This window comes from Echeneis naucrates, chromosome 7 (assembly GCF_900963305.1).
Source record: "Echeneis naucrates chromosome 7, fEcheNa1.1, whole genome shotgun sequence".
Lineage (NCBI taxonomy): Eukaryota > Metazoa > Chordata > Actinopteri > Carangiformes > Echeneidae > Echeneis > Echeneis naucrates.
This window is the reverse complement of record NC_042517.1, coordinates 4460212-4475754: the sequence shown is the minus strand read 5'-3', so window position 1 is coordinate 4475754 and position 15543 is coordinate 4460212. Positions and strand designations below refer to the sequence as shown.

Here is a 15543-nt window from a genome sequence, read left to right as displayed (position 1 = left end):
TTAATCATGTTGCTGCAACAATATATGCTCTAAAACATTTGTACTTCTGATACTTAAAACAAAGCAGTTAAACTTAAACTGGTCGAGTGCTTCCGTCACTGTTTTTTCTTTCTAAAGTTAAACTTCAATGATGTAATATTAACCGACTTAATGGCTTAAACTATTTAATAAAAGACATTAATTCAATTCGATGAATTCAAAATGAATAAGTACTGATTTTAAAAAAATGAAATAGAACCAGCAAAGTGTAAATAAATTTACAATCTTTTTAATTGTTATTACAGTCAGTTCCAGTATTTAAATTTTTCTAACAATGTTGTCATTTTGAAAAAAGGAAGTTTATATCATAATTCTGCTTTGCATAACAATTGCTTTGTCTGTCAGTCAAGACAAAAGCTATTGTCCAATCCCATAACTCGCTGTCTTTCTGTTGTCTTGAGCAACAGACAAAACTTTTGTGTGCAGTAAAATTGGGGAAAAGGGTGCTTTGATAAAAGGAAACAGCTGGAAATAAACAGCAATACATTAATGTTGAGACAGGACTGAATTACAGGATTATTCCATAATGTCATGGTTATATTCAACATTGGCGTAATTATTCATTTAACCATTTCGGGTTTTTTACTTAGATTGAACTCTCGAGTCTTGCTGAGAAAAGTTTTTATCATTAGTTCGTTCGCAGAGGCCGTATTTGTATGTTGGAAATCTGACTGCATTCCCAGCAAATGTACTGAAGCAGTGAAATTCAAACTGGGCATCCTCTCATGTAAACGTACAAATAAATTCTCAAGCAAAAATGGCAAAAATTTGGTTGCAGGTTTTCAAATGTGACAATTTGCTGCTGTTAGTGATGGAAAAAGTAATATGAATGTGTATTGGACCAGAATTACTGGTCCAATACATTCAACAGTATATCTATGAGTATTTTGTTTGTTGGTTGCCTTTTTTTAAATGTGGGATGTTTTTGTTTGTTTCTTTGTTTTCAAGTACATTTAGATTTAAAGAGCATCCCATTCTTAATTTGTAGTCTTCTGTTGAAGACTAGAGCCTGTGATTAGCTTTATTTTTTAGTTTATTTTTTGACATTATTATTAACGAAAATAGTTGTTTATTATTATTTGTAATTGATAGTGAAGTTTATAGCCAGGCTCGATCACATTTTAGGCCTTAAGCTTTTCAGATGTTGGCGTGTTGTTGGATAAAAAGCCCTTCGATGAGAATTTTCCACTTATACAACATAGTTAAAAATAATGAATATTTGTACCCCCACTACACAATGTTACTGAGCGCTGACCGAACATTCATTTGCACGGGTGTAATATTATAGTTTTAATAGGTATCATTTTTTTTGTTGTTGATGTTGTTGTTTTTTTTTACTATTAGATGCACAGCTGTATTTTCTCCTCTCCAGGTGGGACATTTTTAACTTTACTGACGGTTAACATAGTGGTGCTGCCTTAGACATGAGTCAGTAGTTTTCCTATAGCTGACCATTTATTACTTTTCACCATGAGTACTGTATCAATCCATGCATGACGGGCAGGCTGCAGTGAGATGAGACTGCTCGTCATCTTTACCTCATTGATTGTTTGTACTTTCATTTCCTGACGGTGCTACGATACCGGTGCTAACTTAGCGTGTGTGTTTCTGGGATTGTCTTTCTACCTCCATGCTGAAATGACACCAGATAAAAGTGAAATATTCTTGTAGGTTTTTGTCACACAGTGTGATGCATGTTTAACTGTCTGTTTCTTTTAATTAAATGCAAAAATAAAATAGGAGATACGTTGTGATTTATTGTGGGTACATTTGGTGAAAACTTGGGACACGGTTATTAAAAGCAGCATCACCTGATGTGCAGTTTTTTACGGACACGTTATTTTCCTTTTCTGTCAAATACCTTCAATCTAAGTTTGAATTGTTTTGTTGTTCTAACTAATTTTGGAATCTCAGCTTCAGAAACAATTGAAGCTCCGTGTCACTGACAAGTCGTGTAGCTCTAACACTAGTTTTCTTAACTCATTACATTGAATATGAACAGACAGAGCACCACCAGAGGTGAATATTGCTCACAGCGCCGCAGCAGTAAATCACCAGAACTACAGCTGTAATGATGGACAGAGACAGTGACAGCCAGCATCAACACTGATGAGACAAAATGTAAAGCGTCAGATATTCAGTCCACTTTGTTCCCATTAGACTCCTTTTATTCGCTCCAACTTTAACAGGCTGCTTCTAAACGAAGCTTCGCTGGATCCCTCATTACAAAGCGTCTGACTCTGTGAACTTTTTGAGGTAGCGTTTCTTGTTAAGGTCTAAAAAGATGGGTGTTAAAAACACCACATAGAGACAGAGCAACAACAAACTGAAGAAAAACCACCTCCTGTTTTATCTTATAAAAAGATGAATGATTTATTTCTGTCATTCAGCTCAGGATATATTATAAACCCAAAATATTTCAATTCTGTCCTTTATTATTTCCATCATGGGGGCAGTGATGGATACCTCAGATATCAAGAGATGAATAAATAATTAATGGCTAATTTGATTATCCAATATTGCTTCATTAGCTTATCAGTCAATGTGTCCTGCGCCCAAAGGAGGGACGGGTCAGTCTGAAGCTGAAGCTGTCTCCCAGGGCTTCAGCACTCTGTCCATCTGAGAAGGAGTTGGATTCTGGTTGCTCGGCCTTATGTCCAGTTTTACCGTCCCTGGGACTTCCTTCCCCTCCTGAATGAGCTGCATCACCTCAGAGAAGGAAAGCTGCTGCAGTTCTGTCTCTGCAGACGTCCCGCTGCTCTGGTCTTCACCCACACCAGAGTCTGGGTCTGCTGCAGTCCGGTGGTCCAGGCGGTCCGGTCTGGAGTCCATCGGGGTCCCAGCAGGAGGAGCAGAGTGCCACTGTTTGTAGCTGGATGGGTCGATGGGCTCAACAAACCTGGTGATGACAAAGAGCAGCTCTGTTAGAAACAGGACTTCAATGACAGACAACTGGTTTTCAATATTTAAGAATAAATAATGCACCCTGCACTACACCTCCCATGCTCGCTCGCTCTCTCTCTCTCTCTCTCTCACTCAACCCAACCGGTCGAGGCAGAGTTTGGTCTAGACCCGCTCCATATGTAAAGTAACTTTGTTATGATTTGGCGCTACACAAATAAAGCTGATTTGATAATCATTTATGGAGAACATTTAAACTGCAGTTAAACGTAGCAAAAACACAATACAGAGAAATTAACAGGTTAGAGATCTAAAAAGGAAACTGTCTGATATTCCTTTCATTATTGTCATTATCATTATTATTATTATTATAGTGAATGGAGCTGCACTCGCCTGTTATAAAAGAAGAGCTTCAGGTCCTGCAGCCTGGCCTGGTCCCGGGTCTTGTGTAAAACCTTCAGTCCGTCCTGAAACCTCTGATCTGCCTGGAAGTCATAAGAGTCAAATCTGGAGAAAACTGACTCCATCTCAGCGTTGAACATTTCTCACTGCAGCGTTTCCTGAATCAGCTTTCTCTTCTGTTTTGGTGGAAAACAAATGGCTCAAAAGTGAAGCAGCGCCATCAGCTGGGCTGGAGACCGGATTAATAAACTGTTTAACTGTTTTCTTTTCATGACTTTATATTAGAACACATTTTGTCTTCATCGTCCCCAAAAAAGATGATGTTCATTTTTTTTTTGTTTCTTCTGTTTACATTTTTTTTCCAGAGAAAAGATTTGTCACTGTCACTCACACAGTTATCCCTCCATCTATTATGTATACAATTTCTTTTTTTTTTCAACATTTTTATTCCTGAATGCTGTTTATTGTTTCTTTTCTATTATTATTTGTGTTTGCTGTTGTTGGTTTATTTTCTGTTTCATTTGAACTAATTGTGTGAAACTGGCTTACAGTGAATTGGAGATACTCTGCTGGGCACTGAGCCACACTGTTGTGTTTGTGTGTGTGTTGGGGGCAGAAATGTGACACCGGGTCATTGTGTGGCGCCGTCCTTGATGACAGACACATGGTGGCGGCTGCCAGTTGCAGCCACTTCAGCTGATCTGCGCTGAGAGAATCGGAGCGTCTGTCTCCCACGGTGGAGCTGAACCTCATGGTTGCACATTTTAGAAACAGTTTCTCAGGGGCAGTGAAAGTCACAGAAATAGAGAAGGAAGGGAGGAAGGAGATCATGCTCCTAACAGGCAAGGAAATCTTATCTTATTAGCTTCTTAGCACTTACTTTTTCTTCTTTGAGCATGTGACGTAAAGCCCCCCCGATCCCATCCTGAGGCAGACTAAATATGCTTCTACAGCTTAAGTCAGAGCTCCAGATAAAGACTGAGGTGTGAAGGACAATAAACATGTAGATGAATAAAATCAAGAGTTACAGCATCTTGTTCAGATCTTAGATATTTATTCAGTAAAAGATGAAACTATTTCTACAAAATGTCACGAAGATATAAAATCAGTCAGAATATAAGTGCAAAAGTCAGTTTTAATTTAAAGTTTGCATTATTTATTATGAATGAGTTTTCAACATATGTAAGATTGTGGGGTTTTTTTTATGAGCTAAAGTAAGCGTTAATTTGTTAAAGGACAGTGTTTTAAATTGCAACGAAAGGACAGAAATACATCTACCAGTTTACTCGCGGTTCTCCTACTAATGCCACACACAGGCTGCCCGTTCTGCAGGTCAGTCCAGCTAAAAGCAGGTTTACAATGAAAGACTACATGTTAAATTGCTGCCCTGTGACGTCGACCGCTCTGAGCAGTCTGGAGGTTTCAGGAGAGCTGCCGCCGTCAATCCTCCACAGCCGTGCTCACCGGAGGAGAGTATCTGTGTCGGTGGAGTCTGCTCTGGGCCGTCGTTTGTCTCTGCGTGGAGCGAGACGGACGAGCGAAGCAGAAAGTCAAAGTGCTGCTGGAGCTGCAGTCGTAGTTTCCTTCCTGATGGAGGAGAGGGAGCAGAGGGAAGGTGGATGAGGCAACAGAAACACATCAGTCGACAGAAAATTCACTAACAATTGGCCGACTATTATTTCTATTCAATTAATAAAAGCCATTATATATATAGTATAAAAGATCCCATGATTATTCTATAAAAGGTCAGAAAAAGATCCTTCTTAAGTCCAAAGTGAAGAGCTGGAGTTTTTTCTCACTTTATGACAAACCGCAGCAAATCTTCAAAATCAAACAGTAGGAACTGAAGCATTTGGGATAATTTTTTTCACAATAAAAAGAATTAGAATTGATTCACTTGTTTTTCAGCACTTCATTGCAATGATTGAGTTAAACTTAAAATGAATTACTTGACTGGTGCACATGTTAAATACCTTTGGGTTTTATTTATTTTGTTGAATGATTTATTCATTTGCATTCATGTTGATTTTATTTATCTGTGCCTTTACTACAGTTACCTGTTAGTAAAAAAACACTATTTTAAACAGACGAAAGCTGAAATTCACCTCTGCGGTGCCGGCGGTGCCGTGTCTGACGCTCTGGTTCAGGCTGCCGCCTCTCTCCTCCCTCTGGGCCCGACTGGCCTCCTCTCTCTGCTTCATGAACCTCTGGTTGACGATGCGGGTCACGCTGTCGGTCCTGTGCAGCGAGGCAGCCTGAGGCCTCGTCGGAGCACGTTCCAGGTTCTTCAGGCTGCTCTTCTTCTGGCCGGACGCCGGTGCTTGTTTCTCAGCCCGACCACTCACCCTGCGCAGAAACTCAGTCACCAAACCGTAACGGTTGGCGCCTGCAGCTTTGGCGGGAGGCTTGGTGCTGCTCAGAGGACTGTGGTTCTGCCCTGATCCTGGTCTCTGACTGGTTTGTCGGGTCCATGCGAGGCCAGAAGGGCTTTGGTGGTTCAGGTTCCACAGAGCTCGGTCTCTGGAGGAGGATGAGCTCAGGCTGCCGGTTGAGGGGGGAGGCGATGTGCCAGATGCAGAATGTCTCCGGTACAGTTTTGGCGAGGAGGTGGAGGATCTGGTCCTCTCGACTCGACCTGCTATTCTGTCCAGCGAGGAGGAGATGTGATGAGAGCGAGCAGAGACCAAGGAGGAGCTCAGGCCTCGGGTAGGACTGCCTCTCACAGAGACCAGCCCCTGAGTCCCATCTGTCTGTAGACCAACACTCACCATCTGGGGCTTCATGTGGGTCTGAGTGCCTGAGCAGGCCACATCCACCCACCGGCCCACTAACCTCTGTCCCTTCTCCGGTGAACTGCCTTGACCCGTCTGCTTCCAGCTGGCCGTCATTTCCTTCACGTCGTCGCTCAGGTTAGTAGATGAGAGCAGACAGAGGGGAGAGAAGGAGGTCGGCGGCGTGCACCAGGGAGGAGTGCTGATGGATTCTCTGTCTTCAACGGGGCTTTGCTTCAGCTGAGCCAGCTGAACTCTGCGAGCTGAGGGAGGGCTGTAGTAGATACGGAAAGCTGACTTCTCTGGGGCAGTGTGACTTCTCTCCATCGACATCTGCTCAAAATCAAGATGAGGGAAGCTAAGCGGCATGATTAGATGGTCCCAAGTCTTAACGGGCTCTTCCTGGTCCAGCTGCGCAGCCTCCTGGCTCACGTAGCACCAGTTCTTCCTCTTAGGGCCTTGTGGAGAAAACTGTCGCCTCAGCCTTATCCCTGCTGAGCTCCTGTGCAAAAATCAGAAGACAAATGAGTTACAGGTTCCATGAACTCGTGACAAAAATTGACTAGATGGAGAAAAGACTGACCGGTCAGCTTCATGGGGTCGTCCATCGTGAAAGACATCAGTGGCAGCACGCTGAGCGAAAGAGAGACGAAAGGCACAATAAGTAGATAATTTGACATAACTCTTGTTGTTTCTGAGACTTTTCAACCACTGGGGCTGGATTCATGTCTCCCTCACAATGATTTGTAGTAACTTGGTAGATCTTGTGATCTTTCATCATCAGCTTAATTTGTCCAACATTTTGGTTCATGATGTTTCACTTTATCTGATACCTCCTAAAAGCCCACCGTGTCCGAGGAGCTCTTACCCTGCACTTGTATGTGATCACCCACATTTATTCAAAAGATATAGTACTTAATAAAAAAAGGTCTTCTGCTCTGCTGAAGCTTTACTGATGTGTCTCACTTTGGACAAAAGCTTATTTCACATGAGGAAATGTAAATGTTCCACTCGACGCTAAAAAGCATGTACTTGAAGATAATTAATAATTTACCTGGGTAAATGTTTTGCTCGCTGGGTCATATGATGCTCTTTGAAGAAATGTCGCTGGTGTGTGCCTTTTCATTTGTTTTGTCATGGATAGTAGTAGATGTGCATTTAGCTCAAAGCATATCTTTTTTTTTATTGGCGCCTCACAGAGCCACAAACGCTGCAGCAGGCATTCACTCTTTTTTTAAAACGGAAAATTTAATGTTCATTTGAGGGGATGACGGATTAGATTCTAGTCTGTGGAGTAAGACGGGGGGAAAAAAAAAAGAACTAAATCCAGGACTTGCAAAGCAGATCTTGAGTCCTGCTGTGCAAAGGACACACCAACAGTCCAACGGCAGCCAAACTGAAATGGTAGATTACATTTCTCATCTAATGCAAATTAAGACTGCCTTTTTTTCTGCATTCGGCCAAACAGGTGCAAACTAACTGAGAATACGTCAGTTTGAAGAACACATGCAGAGCTCCACGTTCGGACACTGCAGCGAGTCAGTTGAGGGTTTTCATGCAGCAGATTTGAACATGTCTGTCCCGTTTGGCTGCCGTCCCTACAACAGATTAGCCTGAATACTTTGGCGTGAGTATTTTATAGATGCCTGTTGATCTGAGCGTCAGCAGGAAAACGTGGCTGAGGGCAGATCATCGGCAGGACTTCCCGCTGGATCACACAGCGGGTGGGGGGATGGTGGGAGGGCACATGCCTGAAGGAGAAACACCATCCTTACCTCAGCTGTCTTCTCCTGCGTGGCCTTGGCCTCAGCATTCAATTCAGCCCGCTCATCCCGAAGCTCTGCACCGAGGTCCTGCAACAAGCCTCGCAGCACAGACATGGCTCTGTCCTTACCCTGAGTTGGAAAGATCCAGATACACTTAGAGATAAAAAACTGACTAATATTCTCTTCATATGTGACAGTAAGTGATGAGTATCTTTAATTTGACCTCTTTTCTCTCCAGGCCGGGCCCTTTAACTTGACACCACTGATGGAGGATCCACAGAATCTGCAAGGAAAGTTGCATTTTTGGGTCCCTGCAGCTGTGAGGGAGGTCCCACTGGAACGAAGGCGCTTGTCTCGTTGCTCTCTCCTTCACCTCTGTGGTGCGGAGGTCTTCAACACACTCCTTCTCACTCTGTGACTTTTTCATATTATGATTTGCCACATCACGATCTCCGGAGAAAAAGGAGAAAGCCAAGGATTCCCAAACATGTCCGTCAATTTGAGCAGATTTCTTCCCTAAATCCTCTCTAATTAAAAGCGTCTCCACCCTCCCGATGAAAGCCAACAGCATGGCCTTCAGGAGTTCCAAAGCCTCATTTAACGGCGCCGGTAGGAACATCTTCTGCGCTTTACTGTTTGAGTCCACATCTGCTGAAGAGATGAAGGCACATGAGGGAGATGAACAATGTCTATTTTTGGGTGGCGTAGTCAGGAGCTGGATGGCAGAACTCAAAATGCAGGAATGATCTCTAAGAGCGAGGAGGGTTTCATAGTCTTTCAAAGTTATTCCTTTGAGACTCTGGTCAGATTTTTTGTTGTGATCAGGCTCCTGACTATCTGCAGGGTCCCACTCACCACCCACGGGACCCTCTCGAGTGATCATCCCTTCAATATCACCTTTAACCTTTTCTGCCTCCACATCCTGGCCCTGCTTGTAAGCAGTGCATCCCACTTTCACACTTTGCTTCTTTTCCTCCTTGTCCTTCAGCGGTGTGGAAGCTGCCACATTTTCCTCCACGACACCTCGATTCTCTTCCTCTTCCTCCTCCCCTCCTCCTCCTCCTATTTTCTCTCTCAGGTCACACATTTCTGCTCTCAGTCCACGGTTCTCCACCTCCAGCTCGACAATACGCCGGCTCAGGAGCGTGGCCTCCTCTTCCACCAGTTTCAGATGAACTTTAACCTCTGCCTCCCGGGTGTGGGCGGAGTTGTGTTTGCCTTCAGGTGATTGGGTGGCATCTACGTCACCATAGGCTGAGCGGTATTTGGCCAGCTCCTCCCGCATGCCTTCACTCTCTGATACCAATTTGGTGAGCTTCTTGCACATGAGAGCTAATTCCTCTTTGGCAAAGTGGAGTTGGCACTTGAGATCGGCGCTGTCGTCCTTTTGGCAAACAAACGACATTTATAATCAAGCCTATCGCAGCGTGCAGTTTCTTATAGGTGCAGCCAGTTTTTAAATCAAATATGAATTATGAATGCATCAAACCTCATGCTGCTGACAGAGCCTCTTCTCAGACTTGTTGGCTGTTGATCGAATGCTTTTCTTCTTCAGAGTAATCTGAGGATTAAAAAAATGGCAGAGGGGTTCAGTCCAAATATTATTATTAGTCAAAAATTAGCCAAGCTGTTTTCAAAAGCCACGAAAATAAAGTTTGGTGTTAGTAAAATTTATATGTTTTAGGACATTTCAAAAGCTTTTAAAAGTGCGATATAACCTTTAAGGACCTTTTTACAATCTCAGACATTTCTAGCTGAGCATTAAATGAGAAGGTACCATTCTCATATCTCCTAAATGCAAAATGAGCTACAGCTGGGACTGGATATGGATACAACAAACAGAGAGAAGCTATTCTGTGTAGAGGTAATAAAATTTATCTGGCAGCACCTTTAAAACTCACAAAAAATATGATGCTTCATTTGTTTAATATGTAAAGTATGTGACTATTTCTAGGACACAGGGACTTCATGGAGCCTTACTGACCACAAATGTTTGATTTTGGTGTTTATATGCTTTAAACAAACAAGATGTAACACAAAAAAAACTCTGTTTCTAAGCTAATGGTTGTTGGCTGTAGCATCATATTTGAGTAACAGGAAAATGATATCATTAGACTCCAATAAACATCCAGCCAAGTTATTCCATTAAATAAATAACAATTTAAAACGTGCACAGTATAAAAGTGTGGACCCAAACCTTTTCTCTACACAAGTTCATTTGTAAATCTGAGCATGAGAGGAATGGCATTGTCTCCCTCTCAGACACTAGACAGGATGTCAGTGTGTTAATAATAGTCTTCTTACAGTCAGGCTAGAGGAAAGAAACATTTGGGTTACAGTCTTTTCAATTCAAGGTCAGTGGGCCTGGAGGCTGTGCAAACATAACATGTCCTGAAATGTGATTACTGTGAATAATGATGGAGATAAACGTGTTACCTTTCAAAGTAAAAATGCATCTTTTGTCTTCAATGAGGCTTTTGTTATTTCTCTCATTTGTGTAGCTACACTGTGACCTGACACTGATACTGTGTTACCATACATAGTCTCACACGCAGGGTCAAGGACAGACAGCAGCGGTGTCTCACAAATGCTTTTCCTCCTTCACGTCTATCTGGAGAGTCTTTTTGTGCTCCTAGATTAGGTCATTTAAGTGGATTTCCCTGTTGGGGTCAAAGACACTGGCAGCTGTTTCAGCTGAGTGGACCCAGACTGAGCTCATGCCAAAGCACTGAATCCTGGATTAAACTGGTCACGTGTCACCAGAGTGCACGATTGTTACTACAAGAGACGCTGAGGCAGGAGGGGCAGCGGGAATAAAAGGTGGGCGAGAAACTCAATCACTGTCAGGGTGCGGCGGCTGCAGATGGATGAAAGAACGCACGGGCTGCGATGGTTGTAGGCCAGCATGTTGAGGTTCCAACACCCGCCTTTATGAATGCCATAATACGTGCTGATCCAGATTTAGCCTAGCTTAATAAAAGCAGAAAGAGGGAAAGAAGGAGAGAGTCTATTTCTGTAATCTCTCACACCCTCTCTCCCTTTTCACCGTCCTCCAGGCTGAGGATATCAGCTGTGCCTGGAGTTCAGGCTTCAGCATACCAGGCTGCTTCTGCCATCCCAGGCACAGAGCAGCTGCAGGCCGAGCCCTCAGCTCATATCATTGATCTGCTCCAGGGTCATGTGTCTCCTGACATCAGGGGGGACAACTGGCAGGGATGGGTGCAGCTGTGTGGGGTAATGGAAAGGAGGTTTCCTGACAAGGGGGATGGAGGTTTATGGGGCACTGAAGTCTGAAGCTTATGTGTCTGTCACGGTTTAAGTTGACATTTATTAAGATCCCTTCCATACTGAAAAATCAGCAGGCATGACTAATAACTTTTGACTGGCCTTGTTATGAATGTTCTGCTTTAATGCCCCACCTCTCTGGTCTTCTCCACCTCAGTCTGTAAGACCTGCCTGGCCACTTCCAGCTCTTGTGTCTTCTCACGCAGTGCCTCATTTTCCCACTCCAACTGGGAATTCTTCTTCTGTACTGACTCCAGCTCATTGTAAAGCCGGAGAGAAACACTCTTTGCAACCTGTAGGTAAAAACAGGTCATTCTGAGAAAATTGCTCCCTGAGCACAGAGTCATAAAAGGCTTTCATCTCCATAAAAAAAGGCACACATTGATAGAGAAATAAAATGACAGATGGCGCAGTGGTCACATCTTTTCATGAATGTTTCTTGTCTGTTATTTGTTCATTATTTGGCCGTCTGTTGCCATTTTGTGCTTCTATGTGGCTGTGTTATGCTTCTTTATTGTCATTTTGTGTCTTTGTGTAGTTGTTTGATTGGCTTTCCAGCAACAAATGTTGACATTTCAAATTGAATCTGGCCCCGGGGCACCCAGTCCTCAGGAGGGCCTGGGCTTGTGTTCAGTAGACCTGCTCACAAATCCATCCAAGGCCCCATTCAGGCAAAGTGCTGTAAAAACTGTTTCGGTCCTGGTTACATTCATGAGCACTGTTTTGTGACTGCAGCATTTTGTTGGCTAAAACATAAAGACTTTACAAGGAGAATGCTTCTGACAGGAACTCGCCATATTAATAGATGTAGGGGTAAAGCTGAGGCTGCTGGGAATCCAACACCAACATAACACTTACACTGGTTCAGGGAAACAGACCACCGCAGATTCTGGTTTTAGTGAGAGTGAATGACTTGGTAGGATTCTGATAATGGTTTGCTTGGACTTTAATGTGTCCTACTCATAGAGAACAACTCACCACATAATTACACCATCGTATGTTAAAAATAATAACAGGATGCATGATGAATACACTTTGTCCCAATTAATTTTTTTGTGGTGAGGGCAAACAGCAGGGAAAACTTCACAGCACTAAAAAGTCATGACTCACGGTGATGTCAGCTGATTAGGCCCTTCAGTTTAGAACTCTTTTAAGTTTACTCAAATGGGGGAAAGCTTTGTGGAAGCTTTCATCTCGGCGACTGGAAAGGCAGTGATTCAGTCAAAACCACACGCACATTCAACAACACAACATGTGCACATGCACACAGAGGGAGGTGTTAGCACACTCCTGACCTTGATATCGTGCTCCAGGCTCCGAACCAGCTCCCCGTCCACCTGTCCTGTCTGAGCCACTCGGATGCTGCGGCGCTCGGCCTTGCGGAGGCGGTACTGCAGGATGCGGCACGTCTTATTGGCCTGCTCGAGCTGCAGCCGCAGGTCCTGCAGCTGGTACACCTCCTCCTCCTGGAACATGTCACGCATTTCCAGCATCTCACAGCGAAGTTCCTCCACTTCATCCTGGGACAGACATAAAAACAAAAGCAAGTTGAAGATGCTGATCGCAAGCATTTAACAAATATGCTGTGTTACAAACTGGATGTGTGGAGCAGAAATTATATAGAAGGCAATGGGGGTCTGTTTCTCATGACATTTATTTATTTATATGGTAGGAGCCTGATATATAACCCATGGGATTCTTATCATGTGTGATTTCTTAATTCCAGGAATCCCAGTTGTTACAACTCCAATGTAAATGCTGAGCAGAAGTACACAGTAACTAATAAAACATGGGCGCCTCACATCAGCCAAAGAACTGTTATTAAGTGTAATTAAAGACACATTTACTGGATGTAATAACGTCACTATATCACTAGCCAGTGTTTTAATCTTTACAGGACCAACTCAGTATCAAACCCAATAAATATATACAATAAACTCTTTGGTCTTTGGGGATAATTTCACCTTCATTGGCACCTAAATGAATTTTATGTTCTAGTCAGACATTATTGTGGGTGTGGCCGCTTCTGGTGACGCAATACGTGGCGTCACTCGGGTGCGACTCTTGACTTCTGGGCTATTTTTCCTTTTTGAAGAAATGCTGATATCGAACAAATAACGTGGCCTGTTGTGAGATAAACTGACTAAACAGACTGAAAAATAAGTTTTCAGCCCTGTTTATGGAAAAAAATGCACCTGGGCCGGTGTTTTATCTGTATACGAGCACGAATGATCAGGAATCGGAATTGCTAGCTTGTTAGCTTATTTCGTTAATTAGCGATTTGGGTTTAAAAACAAAACTGTAGAATTTGTTTGCTCTGGAGTAAAAAGTTTTTAGTTCACACGAGCCTATGTTTATGTTTATCATAGTTATTAAACCTGCAAACACCGAAAGTCCGGGCTTCTCTCTGCCCACTTCTGGATAAGTCGGAATTATGCGACTTCCTGCCAAGATGGCGACGACTGAGGCGTTTATAGACCAGTGACAGGTACCACAAGAACAACATTACACAAACCACACAATGGACTGATTGACCAGGAACTTAATCACCACATAAAAACTTCTGTGGGAACAATCATCAGCTGCAATCCTGTTGTTAAAAATCTATTCAGAGGAGGAAGAAGTCTTGTTATTCATGCTTGAGAAGTAGCCTAGCAGTCACAGGGATGCATTCAGTAGGTTACATTTATTTATTAAATCGATATTGCCTTCAGACTATTACTTTTAATATTTAATGCATTGCATTTACTCGAAATTGTTTTTGTTTTTAACGCCGTTGTCAAGAAATGTTCAAGTCAATGTTTTTCACATCTCCACGTATGGATTGCACCAATTCAGAATAGAAGTCAATCATGACACCGGGGATGATAATAGATTTTTCTCAAGATTGTTATAAAGAAATAAATAACAGTCTGTTTTGTTTTTCTCTTCCAATGCACAGTCGTTCTGTGTGAGAAACATGCTCCTGGTTATTTATGTCGGATTCTTCACTTCTGATTCTTGAAGCAGAGCAGCCTTTTGTTTGTCTTGCAGTCACTAATGAATACTGACATGAGCATTTACAGAAAATCGGCTCTGGTGTTCAGAGTCTCAAGGGGCCTCCCTCTGGGACTGTGTCACAAAACCAACCTAAAGATACCCCTTGATGTCAGGAAAAAAATAGACAGGATATCACGCGAACACAATTAAAATCACAAACTGAATTAAACAGATTGAATCAAGGCAGATCTAATTAAACTTACTTTCAGATACTCGTTCTCCGACCTCAAATCTTCCACCTCTCTGACAAGGTCCTCGGTTGTGTCCCCCATCATAAGCTCCAAGAAGGCGCCCGAAGAGTGTGCCAAACCCAGGCCGGCTCCAGCAGCATCGGGCTGCAGAGTCCAGCTATCTCTGGCTGCTTTTGCGCACGCTTTGCCGTCAACTTTCCCCTCGGTGTCCGGGATCACGTAAGCTCTGCCTTCGATCCAGCTTAACTCGTTGTCGCTGCCTGGGGAGTCGCGCTTGTTACCCTCCGAGGGGCAGTCGGATATCTCTGAGCTGCTGTCGGAGGAGGAGAGTTTCCCGGAGAGGCAGCCGGAGTCTTTGCTCAAGTCCTCTGATGCGTTGCTGGCATCGGAGAGTTTCCTTTGCGCACCGGGGCTCCTCTGGCACTCTGCTGGTTTCAACTCTCTCTCTGGGTCGGACTTGCCTGACTGGGTCTCTTTGGAGTAGGAGCCACTTTGAGCATCTTTAGAAGACGAGTCCTTCTTCTTCTGGAGAGAAACTTGGAGCGTCCTGTGACGTTTTTGACTCCGAGGCGCACTCTTTGCGCTCTTGTCTCCGTTTCTGTTCATCCCCCCGTTTTCTGACACTCTCTGGTGTTTTCAGGCGGAATAAAATAAGCACGCAGCTTTCTGATTGAAGGTGATCATGGTGTTTTCACAACTGTGTGAAATGAGTCAATGTCTGCAGTTTACAGCTCAATGAATCAGGAGATCCGGCTGGCTGCTCTTCATCCTCAGGACTGAAAGCATGCCATAAGCCACACTCAGAAATAGGGCAGACGATGACCAATGTGTGACTAACACAGTTCAAGGCTGATTTCCGGCCATCATTTCCAAAATAAAAGCCTGCCCTCCACCCTCGATGAAAATGTGGTTTGATCCTTTGTTTATTTGACCAAAGGAAAATTAATTTATTGGTATTGAGATTTTTTTAAAACAAATAATAATGATACCTTTTTCCACATTACTATTGTGAAATCTTGCTTTGTCCCAGCACAGACAGTTAATCAGCTTTATTTTAAAACACCTTTCCCCGGACCTACTATGACTCTTCGATGTTGCTGTGATGCAAAGCTCCGTATCTGCTGCGGAAATCACAGTTTAACAGCTAAT

The 15543-nt window shown here is 43.2% G+C and overlaps 1 protein-coding gene across 1 annotated transcript; it reads right to left on the bottom strand.

Annotated features, from left to right (window-relative positions):
* Positions 1-4438: 4438 nt before the first annotated feature.
* Positions 4439-15151, bottom strand: LOC115046402 (uncharacterized). Its single transcript, XM_029506737.1, has 9 exons — positions 14407-15151; positions 12460-12684; positions 11299-11457; positions 9369-9440; positions 8103-9263; positions 7889-8008; positions 6697-6746; positions 5448-6615; positions 4439-4929 (listed from the first exon to the last, which is right to left on the bottom strand). Exons 1-9 carry the CDS (start codon positions 14998-15000, stop codon positions 4783-4785), a joined length of 3696 nt encoding a protein of 1231 aa, XP_029362597.1. The 5' UTR covers positions 15001-15151; the 3' UTR covers positions 4439-4782.
* Between the last annotated feature and the right edge of the window lie 392 nt (positions 15152-15543).